General features: G+C 39.6%; 2 protein-coding genes across 2 annotated transcripts; one reads left to right on the forward strand and one right to left on the reverse strand.

Moving 5' to 3' along the window:
• Positions 1-1,359: 1,359 nt before the first annotated feature.
• LOC135709701 (protein Dr1-like) lies at positions 1,360-2,098 on the forward strand. Its single transcript, XM_065232091.1, has 2 exons — positions 1,360-1,524; positions 1,583-2,098. The coding sequence occupies exons 1-2, from the start codon at positions 1,426-1,428 to the stop codon at positions 2,003-2,005; spliced, it is 522 nt and encodes a 173-aa protein (XP_065088163.1). The 5' UTR covers positions 1,360-1,425; the 3' UTR covers positions 2,006-2,098.
• A 53-nt stretch (positions 2,099-2,151) lies between these two features.
• LOC135709700 (DNA-directed RNA polymerase II subunit RPB3-like) lies at positions 2,152-3,085 on the reverse strand. Its single transcript, XM_065232090.1, has 2 exons — positions 2,980-3,085; positions 2,152-2,906 (listed from the first exon to the last, which is right to left on the reverse strand). Exons 1-2 carry the CDS (start codon positions 3,063-3,065, stop codon positions 2,165-2,167), a joined length of 828 nt encoding a protein of 275 aa, XP_065088162.1. The 5' UTR covers positions 3,066-3,085; the 3' UTR covers positions 2,152-2,164.
• Positions 3,086-12,069: the final 8,984 nt, after the last annotated feature.

Consider the following 12,069-nt stretch of genomic DNA (forward strand, 5'->3'; position numbering starts at 1 on the left):
TGAAGAAAATTTCACTTCGCACCACTCAGAGCAGACGCTTTGCAAAAAAGTTAATGAAGATCATGTGTTAAATAAAATGTATAAATGGTCACCTATACCGTTTATGCTTTCTTATCGGGCTTAAGTTGGTTCGAAGGTGATAATTCAGAAGCTATGTTCTGGCCACAAACATAAACTAGGTTGTTTTCAAACGTATTCCATGTTTGAATCCATTGATAATAATGTTTAAAATAAAAATAATGATACGTTTATTTAAAAAAATATTCGTTTTGAAAATAGAAGTGAATGTTTTTGTTTGATTTGATAACTATATGTGATCAAAAATAAATATATAAAATAAATAAAATAAACAAAGATATTTTGAAATTATTTTAGCATTTGGATGCGGGATAAAACAAAATAAAATGGATAGCAAATAAATGGAGATCTGCAGACAGAGCATCTAAATTCCTGCGATTAAGGAAGGTCTTTTGGTGTTTGGATCCGGGTCCGAGATCCGGGGGGCCAGTTCAGTAAAACCGCTGAAACTATGTGATATTAGCGTCGTTTTGTCGTTTCTGACGCTGGTCATCATACCGGCTTCTTTCTACGTTTGGTGTTGGGGGATGATCTGTTTTTCTTTCGACGTCGGGTGGGGGTGAGGATGATATGGGGATCGGCATCAGAAACGACCGAGTGATGTAGGTATTGTGGGGTTCCACTGGTTTTGTCGAGCTTGGAACACTTGCTTGCGTAGGTTTGCGGACCCTCTGCTTCGGTTCCGACGCTTGCAGGCCGTTTTCTGTTGAGTTTGCCGAATGTGAACAAGAAGAAAAATAAAGGACGCGCTAAAAATTGTTTACCCCTATTATGTATTATTGAAATAAGCATGATTTTGAATTTTATTCAACTTGCGATCAGGCATGCGATAAAGAATCCACTTACGAAATTGTAATCTATTTGACAGTTCCCGCATTTTACTGATCATCCAGGAAACAAACATTTTTGCTGGATTCACAGTAAATCTTAATTTTGCTGGAAGGCTGATTCAAAATTTGGTGTGTGGACCAACCAGGCAGTGCACTTGAGACTTTCAAACTTTTAGATTTTAGACTTATTTTTCTGAGTGCACATGAACTTCAGTATACGGAGATGTTCAGCCTCAGGGGGACCTACTTTCATGCGATTTGGATGTTCTATTTTCACGTCAATTGTTCTCCCTTTTTATGGCACAGACCTGTTGGTCCATATTAGCGTCAATTGTTGTTTGATCGTCAATTGACTGATGTCGCCGTGTTTTGACAGCCATGTTGTTTATTTATCTCCGCGAATAAGTTTTTCCTCCCGTAATCGTCAATCCTTTCGGCAATTTGCAGAATAATTGCTTATTTTTAATTAATTACACGCTTTACAACGTTTTGAACCCGCTCGTCAGCTTGAAATATCATGTCTGATCCTCATGATGAGCTGTGTCCGCCGAATAATCCGGAAGACGATGAGCTCACTCTGCCGCGGGCCAGTATCAACAAAATAATTAAGGAGCTGGTAAGCAAAAAAACCCGCTGAATGCCTACTCAGTAATGACCCGAACTAACTTTTCCAGGTACCATCGATACGGGTGGCCAACGAGAGCCGGGAGCTGATTCTTAACTGCTGCACGGAGTTCATTCACCTAATCAGCTCGGAAGCCAACGAGGTTTGCAACCAACGGAACAAGAAAACCATCAACGCGGAGCACGTACTGGAGGCACTGGATCGGTTAGGTTTCAAGGACTACAAACAGGAAGCGGAAGCCGTGCTGAACGATTGCAAACAGGTGGCAGCCAAGCGACGACGGCAGAGCACACGGTTGGAGAATCTTGGCATCCCGGAGGAAGAACTGCTCCGGCAGCAGCAGGAACTGTTTGCCAAGGCCCGGGAAGAACAGGCTGCCGCTGAGCAGCAGCAGTGGTACAGCTTGCAACAGAATGCCGAGCTCTATCAGAAACAGATATCTCAGGACGAGGATGATAGTGACGATTATTAATCTGGGAGGGAATTTCGGGGACTTGACGCATGTTTTCCTAAGAAAGTTTAACTGTAACGTATGAGAGGAGATTAAAGGAATTGGATTTTTGAATAGGTTTAAACAATTTGTATTATACCTTACTTAATATTAATATTGTTCCTTATCATTAGATGTTTCTTAAATAGCCAAAGCATCAGTCTGCTGTTCGTGACTGAGCTGCGTCTGCAGGTTTGAAAGTTTGTTCTTCAGCACCTGCACTCCCATCATAACGATATTTTCTGGCTTGAGGGCCCCGGATGTTTCCACGTTGAAGAAGAACTTGTTTGGCTTAGCCTCCCAGTTGAAATCCGCTTCGTACTTGTCGTCCTCCAGTTCGGTGTGTTCCGACTTTGGCCACTCATCCGGTTTCGGGAAAAGAGTATGACGCATAGAATTGTCCGGATCGTACTCGAAACATACACCGCAAGTCGGGTTCCATTTGGCGTGTTCCTTTCCGAATCCCTTCTTGGCATATGCACGCAATTTCAGCTCCTGTCCCTTTCGCAACTTGATGATCAAAATTTCATCCGTGCCCTCGCCGTATTCGTTGTCCTCGTCGTCTCGATGCCGCGACGTAACTGGCAAAACCCTAGGATCGCTGGATTTCAAATCCGCCGTCGTTACGTGCCTTGTGTGTTCATCGTTACACTTGACATCCAGCGTAAACTCTACGCTGCATTCGGTGCAAAAATCCAAACAGGTACAATCTCTGCTGTACTGCATCCGTTCCACCACTTCGTCCGAGATGAGCGGAATCAACCCGACCCGGTGCGCAAGGAACTCATCGGCCAAAACGGTCGTGTTCGACTCCAGTTGAACCCAATCGATGGCCAGCGTTGGGGTCTCGGCGATGAACACTCTCCGGAGGCTGTTGGTGACGCTGCAGAGGCAGAAGATGCGAAACGTAACCTTACTACCCTTGTAAGACGGGTTGGTGAACAATCAAAATATACCTTAAATCCGTGTCCTCGACGACAAACTTCACATTCTCGTCCGTCAGTTCCGTAATATTCACCGATGGCTGGTTGGCATACGGCATTTTGAAGCGGTTTTATACAAGAAAATTGCAATTTTTAATAAAACGATGCCAAATTCACTTCCCCCGTCGAAGACGATTGAAATTCGCCGACTGCAACAATTTTGACAGCTGTGAATTTCATTTTCTTTTTCATACATTTTTGGCAACATGCAGTCGACTTTGGTCGGTTGAAGTCGACATGCCCCTGTAGCTGAATTTGTTGACACAAGCACACGGCAAGAAAAAAATACTCAAAATTAAGTTAAAAAAAACTCAACGTTGGGTTCTACACTGAAACAAAGAGAATAGTTAGGAATACTATTTTGCAGAAAACACTTATTTTCAATATAACTACGCTTAATACCGTTAAATCTACCATGATTTCAGTATAGTTGACTATAAATATAATCAAATTTACTACCATTCTGTCAAAACTACTATGCTTACTCAAACGGTATAGTAGTTTTGATAGAAAAAATAGTAAAATTAAATGAATTTCGGTTCTGCACAAATCAATTGGTGGGAGTTGTCGCCGCCAAAAGCTACTTTCTTCTCCGGTTAGGGAGAGTCTTTCACTTTCAGGTCAGACACTGTTTCTCGATTCTAGGAGCTACTTTTTTTTCCCCGGTTAAGGAGAGAAGTTTTCACTTCTAGGCCGAAAGTTCTTTCGGATTCAAAAAAGAGAAGAATCTGGAGTAACCTATGAAACTTAATTTTATTCAACAAAATTGTACAAAGTGATCTTACAGCTACGTGTTGCATTAGCAACTTATAATTATGTAAAACTTTTACTTGGTTCGTCCAGGGTTTTACATATCCCTTTCAATACCGGACTTTTGACCTAATTTTGCCTATTCTATTAGCTAGGATTTCGATCGCCCTTGAAAGGGTAAATTTGTGTTATTTGGATCTTATATACTATGCCCTCTCAGATCTGGGATTTCTCGGGTTATCTTGTAAGTTTATTTCTTTTTGTAACTCAGATCTGATATGGCTCTACAAATAAGAATGAAACATTTGTAACGTTTAAACATTATAATTATATCCTTCGTTAAGGATAAACAGAGAGGGAAAGCTAAACGTAACCTAGATGCGCAAGCATGCCATGCGTGGGCGTGTTTATCCTACTTGAACGCAGAAACGTTCCTAAGTAAATACTGCAGTTAGATTATGTAAAACGAGCTCTCGCTCCTTTTGCCCTACTTTTCATTTCATATTCTTGGCCTTGGTATCAACGTCAGCTAGGGCTGTGCAAACGGGATGCAACTATGTGGTTATCTTATGGTTTTGGTTTTAAATTAATTGCCTCGCGGTAACATTCCGGAGCCCGTAAATCCTTCTAGGTTTACTTATATATGATCGTTATTCCGCGAGTGTTTCGTCATTTACTTTGCGTATCATTCCCACAAAGCAATCTTTCTTAATGGTAGTTTCAACATCTTGGTGTTTTAACACCCGTTTTGATGCTACTTGTTCTTTTTTATTGTCTTCATTTGAAGAAGCTTCGCCTGGCGCCTCAACATCCATAATAGCCAATTTGACTACTGGTCGAGTGTATTCTCCAGAGGCTGTTTTCACAACAGCCGATCTTACCTGACCATCCTTGCCTACATGTGTTTTCAAAACAACTCCCTTTTTCCACTTTGCCTTTTGATCATCTTCAGCAATCATAACGATGTCTCCTTCCTTTACATTTTTCACAGCTTCCGACCATTTTGATCTTTTGGCTAATGAAGGAAGGTATTCGTGTAACCACCTATCCCAGTAAGTTTTAGCCATAGACTGCACTTTCTTCCATTGTTGTCTAGTGGCCTCTGCCTTCGACACATCATTCAATGATGGTTCGGCACCGCCGGCACAACCAATTAGGAAGTGGTTTGGAGTGAGTGGTTCGTCATCCGTGGCATCTAAAGATATTTTCGTCAAAGGTCTACTATTTATTATATTTTCGATTTCTGTTAATAACGCACGGAATGTGTGTTCTGGCATAGTTTGATTTGGTAAAAGACTTTTAACTTCTTGAACCAACCTTTCCCATGCTCCACCAAAGTGTGGAGATGATGGGGGGTTGAAATGCCATTCAATTCCTCTTGACGCAAGTCTGTGCTGAATCTTTTTTAGTTCATTGTCAGCTCCTACAAAATTAGTACCGTTGTCGCTATAAAGGAATTTTATTCTGCCTCGTCTGTTCTGCACTGAGTTCAAGCATAATAAAAATGCATCTGCAGACAGATCATGGGCTATTTCAAGATATACTGCCCTTGTTGTCATACATGTAAACAATGCTCCCCATCGTTTTTCTGTTCTTCGTCCGATGGACACATTGTACGGCCCAAAGTAATCTACTCCGGTATGGGTGAATGGTTTCACGAACGGTTGCAATCGACACTCAGGTAGAGGTGCCATTTTAGGGGTATTTATCTTCGCATTTTCATTTTTACAATGTTGACATTTTTTTATTGTCCTCTTCATTCCAGCATCTATTTGGATAACATGATATTTTTGTTGCACTGCTGCTATCGTAGCCTTCATTTTTTTATGTTTAAACTGTTCATGTTGATTTTTCAATATTAAATCAACTACATGATGCTTTGCTGGAAGTATGTAAGGATATCGAGCCGCATAAGGAACGCACTCTGCATCCTTATATCGTGTTTCTGATTTTATTGTACCATTTTGATCTAGGAATGGTGTTAGCGTTCGTATTTTGCTAGATTTGTCAACCGTCTGTTTAACATTGAGTTCCGTTAACTCATCTGGAAATGCATCCCATTGAGTTTTCAGAATCAGCAAAATTTCTGCCCTTTCCATATCAACAGCACTGATGGTCTTATCGAATCTCAATTCTTTGTTTGTTTTAGACCTAAGCCACTCTATATATTTTATTGTAATGCATACAGACCTCTTTAAACGGTCCCAATCCGAACACCATTTAACGTTCAGCCAATCTAAATTTGGTTTGCTTATGCTCTTTATCGAATGTACGGGACGTAATTCTTCATGACTTAAGTCTGAACTATGATTGTCCCCATTCACGGATGGCCAATGTTTCTCGTCCAGCTTCAAAAACGCGGGTCAATCCAAGACGATTTCGATTGCCTTACTTTAGTTCCTTCATCAGCCGGGTTTGCTGCTGAACTAATATATTTCCATTGTGATTCAACGGTGCTTTCGAGGATTTCACTAACACGGTATTGAACGAATTGTTTGAACTTTCTTAATTCAGATTTGATCCAACTTATGACTGTTTTTGAATCGGACCAGTATATAACCTGGTCTATTTGTAGTCGTAATGCTCTCTGTACTGTATTAGATAATCTTGTCCCTAATACAGCAGCTTGTAGTTCTAAACGAGGTATTGACATTATTTTCGTGGGAGCAACCTTTGATTTGGCAGCAACAATCGTTACATCAATGCCGTCTTTGCTTACTGTTCTCATATATATAACAGTAGCGAAAGCGTTCAGTGAGGCGTCGCAAAAAACATGAAGTTCTCGACGTATCACGCCTTTAAAATAAGAGTAACATCTTGGGATTTTTATCTTAGATAGGGAAGACAATCTATTAATCCAGGTTTGCCAAGTCTTATTTATGTCATCGGGAATTTTATCATCCCAGTCTATACCACGTCGCCATAAATCTTGCATTATTATTTTAGATTCGATTGTTATATGTGCGATTAACCCAAGAGGATCATACACACTCATAATAAAAGACAACACTTGTCTTTTTGTCGGTTCCAACATTACTAAATTGGGAATGTTGATTTTAAATGTAAGTTTATCGTTTTGCGTGTCCCAATACATACCCAGGACCTTTTCATATACATTTTCGTTATCATCCAGTTTCACTTCCTTTATTGGAGAGATTCTATCATTTGGTAATTGCTTCAAGCAGGACTTCGAATTTGATATAAAATTCCTTATTCGGAAGTTAGCTTTATCATGTATCTGAATGATGTCTGATACAGTTTTTACAGCTTCTTTTACTTCGTTGAAGCTGTCTAAATAATCATCTACATAGTGATTTTTAATTATAGCCTCAACTGCTTTAGGTCTTTCATTTATGAATTGTTTAGCATTTTCATTCTTGACAAATTGCATACAAGCTGGTGAGCAAGTAGCTCCAAAGGTCATTACTTGCATTTCATAGATGTCCAATCTTGTATTAGGTTGCTTTCGAGATACCATTCTTTGTGATTCTCGATCTTCTTTTCTGATTTTCACCTGATGGAAGGCCTCCTGAATATCCCCGGTTATTGCTATTGGACCTTCTCTAAATCTCATCTTTATATCAAGAGCTGACTCTGTCATGTCAGGTCCTGCTAATAATTGTGAATTTAAAGAAACTCCATCAATCTTAGTTGCCGCATCAAATACCATTCTTGGTTTAGGCGGTTGTTTACTTTGGTTGATAGTTATAAAATGAGGTATGTAAAAGGTTCTCGCAGTATCAATCATATACTCATCAGGACTTAACTTTTTAAGATATCCTTTCCTTACATACTCATCAATTTGTGTACTATACCATTCTTTTAAAGAAGAATCCTTCTCTAATTTCTTTTCTAATAACAGAAAGCGATTCAGAGCCGTAGAAAAACTATTTGGAAATTCGACCTTATCATTTTTCCACAAGAGGCCGATTTCGTAACCCTTATCAGTTGGTTTCCATGTTTCTTGCATAATTTTTAGAGCGCGTTCGTCTAATTTTGATATTAATTCGCTCTGAGGTACCTTTACGCCAAAGGCTTCTGTAGAGAAGTAATCTGCCATTATCTCCTTCATTGTTTTTTCTTCTTCATTCACCTCATTCATTACAAACACATGATTTTTGTTTTCGGTGTTATTTCGGCTGGTACCGAATATAACCCATCCCAACTTTGTTTTCTTGGCAATAGGTTCAGAAAATCCACGCGATCTTTCTTCAATACCCTTAAAGAGATATGCATGTGGTAATCCTAATAATATCGTTGGGACTGCCTTATCGTAAGATTGCAGTTCTATTCCCTTTAGATATGGGAACTGTTCTTGTATTTGTTTTGAATCAATAGATTGCATGGGTAAAGCCAGTTCATTAATTGTACGTAAATCCTTAAGCAAAAACGATTTCTCGTTTTCACCTTTGATATGGACTTGAACGGTCATACTCTTAGTTTCTTCTTGGACCTCTCCGTTTGTCCAAGCTATAGTCATAGGCTTATTAAATCCTGAAATATTCAATCGTTCAACTACGCTATTATGAATTAAGCTTACCGATGAACCTGAATCGAAAAATACGTGAGTTTTTAAACTGTCTTTTCCGTTGTTCAAAGTAACAGGCAAAATTTGATAATACACCATGTTGTGTTTTTGTACGTGACAGTTTACTTTGTCAGACGCAATAGTGGTTTCAGAACTTTTCCTTAATTTTTCTTTTTTATCAGTTCTTGGATGTAGCAATCGATTATGTTTACTGGTACATCCGTCAATATTGCATGGTCGTGCTACTCTACAATCCTTTAATATATGATTTGGATTGCAACATGAAAAACAAAGTTTCTTCTTCATTATAAACTGTCTTCTTTCTTCGGAAGACAATCCTCTAAATTCATTGCATCCTGTTAATCGGTGATTTTGTCCACACTTAAGGCACTTAGGATACCCTGTACTGTGGTAGTTCACTCTATCGGGTCTTTCCAATCTGGAAAACTTTTCATTTTTAATCCCCTTATCAGCTATCAACATTGTAGCCAGTTTTTCTTGGGGCTTTAACCATTCATAGAAATCACATAGTGTTGGAGCGATAAATGGATTTAATATAGTTGACAATGTCTTATTTTCATTTACATGCATCAACCATTGTTGATGCAGCCCATTGGGTAATTTTCCCGCCAGATCTCTAATTAATCTTTGATCATTTAGATATTCCTTATGATCAAGACACGTCATATTAATTACCAAATTCCCAATTGCAGAGATGAAATCCACCATTGTTTTTGGGGTTTCAAAACGAGGATTTCTAGTTGCAAGAACCTCTTGCAATAATCCAGAATAAACCAATTCTACACTTCCAAATTGGTCCTCTAATTTTCGTATTATCAAATCCACATTATCGGAGTCGAGAAGAAGTGCGCTAACCGCGCGCAATGCATCTCCTTTTAGACTTTTCTGTATACGGTGTAAATTTTCAAGGTCCGAAAAATTTCCCCGCTGTGTGGTTTCGAGGTATGTTTTTTTAAATCTTGGCCAAGCTTTGAAGTTTCCATCAAAATATGGCAACTCCAGTAATGACTGTCTTAAAATGTATTTTTCCGTTGTGTTTTGTCCGCTAGCATTGATACCATTAATTTTTTTAATGATCGCTTCGAAAGCTTCTACTTGGCTATCTGCATTAGTCTTGTATTCTTTCCTGTTTTGAAGAGTTTGTATTTGCTCTTCCTGTGTAGCCAAATGGACTCTAATCTTAGTACATTTTGTACATGTCCAAGGCTCTTTTTTCTTCGGTATGTGATCTAAATCTACACAGGTCAGGTGGAACCAGCGATCGCAATCGTCGCAGGCCACCATGTTATCACTGTCGTCTTTCTCAAAACAAAGACGACAGTGTCCGTTTTTATTAACAACAAATTTTTCACTCATCTAGTTTTTTTTTTTTTTTTAATTTATAAATTTCTACCTGATAATATAATAACGTCAACTCTGATTTTACTCACACTTTAATTTGAACTTTGTTGATATTAATGGCCTAACAGCTCGCTATTGGTCTGCTCCTTGCCACTGGACGTCCTTCTAGGATTTCGGTTGGCCTATAGCTTTTGTGATATTTTCGGCCTTCAGCCGTGGGAGTCCGGATTTGATGAACTTGTAGCCTTGTTGCTTGTGGTCTGCTTCTGGCCTTCAGCCGTGGGAAAGTGCGGCGTTTTATTACTCTGGCTTGAGCTACTTCTTTGTGGCGTGGTGTAAAGTGAATTTGCTAATATGTTGCCGGAACACTTTTTCTTTATCGGTACCCACAAGGTCACTGGAAACGCCTTGCTTACACAATACACTCCCTTTGGAAAGGGTTCATTTAGCCACTTTTTATATTTCTTTACTTTTTTTAATTTTGCAACCTGAATGTCGATTTCGTTGAAATACTCGACCAATTCATCAATTTCTTTTTGCAAATCGTTCATGTCCACTTCCACCGATGTTCGGATTTTCTGAAACTTTTCAGATCACTTGGCTATAAGCCTACTTGGCTTTGACGAGCCCAAATGTTCGCACTATCTGACCTTTGTCAGATTTGCACTTTGGCTCAACGGCCCACTTAAAACGCCAACTTTGCGGTTCTTTGCAGTCAGATTTCGACTGACTGCTATTTGGCTTAACGCCACACTATTTGGCACAAAGGCCCACTGGAACTGCCAACTTGCGGTTCTTTACAGTCAGATTTCGACTGACTGCTATTTGGCTTAACGCCACACTATTTGGCACAAAGGCCCACTGGAACTGCCAACTTGCGGTTCTTGACAGTCAGATTTCGACTGACTGCTATTTGGCTTAACGCCACACTATTTGGCACAAAGGCCCACTGGAACTGCCAACTTGCGGTTCTTTTACAGTCAGATTTCGACTGACTGCTATTTGGCTTAACGCCACACTTTGTCAGATTGACACTTTGGCTCAACGGCCCACTTAAACCGCCAACTTTGCGGTTCTTTGCAGTCAGATTTCGACTGACTGCTATTTGGCTTAACGCCACACTTTGTCAGATTGACACTTTGGCTCAACGGCCCACTTAAACCGCCAACTTTGCGGTTCTTTGCAGTCAGATTTCGACTGACTGCTATTTGGCTTAACGCCACACTTTGTCAGATTGACACTTTGGCTCAACGGCCCACTTAAACCGCCAACTTTGCGGTCCTTTGCAGTCAGATTTCGACTGACTGCTATTTGGCTTAACGCCACACTTTGTCAGATTGACACTTTGGCTCAACGGCCCACTTAAACCGCCAACTTTGCGGTTCTTTGCAGTCAGATTTCGACTGACTGGAAGTTCGCGGGCTCAAAACGTCGGAAAACGTCCTCCAAGATTCCTCTCTGGAGCCACCATGAAATGTCGCCGCCAAAAGCTACTTTCTTCTCCGGTTAGGGAGAGTCTTTCACTTTCAGGTCAGACACTGTTTCTCGATTCTAGGAGCTACTTTTTTTTCCCCGGTTAAGGAGAGAAGTTTTCACTTCTAGGCCGAAAGTTCTTTCGGATTCAAAAAAGAGAAGAATCTGGAGTAACCTATGAAACTTAATTTTATTCAACAAAATTGTACAAAGTGATCTTACAGCTACGTGTTGCATTAGCAACTTATAATTATGTAAAACTTTTACTTGGTTCGTCCAGGGTTTTACATATCCCTTTCAATACCGGACTTTTGACCTAATTTTGCCTATTCTATTAGCTAGGATTTCGATCGCCCTTGAAAGGGTAAATTTGTGTTATTTGGATCTTATATACTATGCCCTCTCAGATCTGGGATTTCTCGGGTTATCTTGTAAGTTTATTTCTTTTTGTAACTCAGATCTGATATGGCTCTACAAATAAGAATGAAACATTTGTAACGTTTAAACATTATAATTATATCCTTCGTTAAGGATAAACAGAGAGGGAAAGCTAAACGTAACCTAGATGCGCAAGCATGCCATGCGTGGGCGTGTTTATCCTACTTGAACGCAGAAACGTTCCTAAGTAAATACTGCAGTTAGATTATGTAAAACGAGCTCTCGCTCCTTTTGCCCTACTTTTCATTTCATATTCTTGGCCTTGGTATCAACGTCAGCTAGGGCTATGCAAACGGGATGCAACTATGTGGTTATCTTATGGTTTTGGTTTTAAATTAATTGCCTCGCGGTAACAGGAGTGTTTAATTTAAACCATCAATATAGTATTTTTGCCAATGGATTTTGTTTCTGTGTATCATTTGAGGTCCGCCGTTGAGTGAATCAGAAAAGCGGCGTTGGTTAAAATTTACTCAACTATTGAGTAATAATAAATGAACTCAAATATAAGTTTA

This window comes from Ochlerotatus camptorhynchus, unplaced genomic scaffold (assembly GCF_037179485.1).
Source record: "Ochlerotatus camptorhynchus isolate MF236.1 unplaced genomic scaffold, CSIRO-AGI_Acam_v1.1 ptg000361l, whole genome shotgun sequence".
Taxonomy (NCBI): Eukaryota; Metazoa; Arthropoda; class Insecta; order Diptera; family Culicidae; genus Ochlerotatus; species Ochlerotatus camptorhynchus.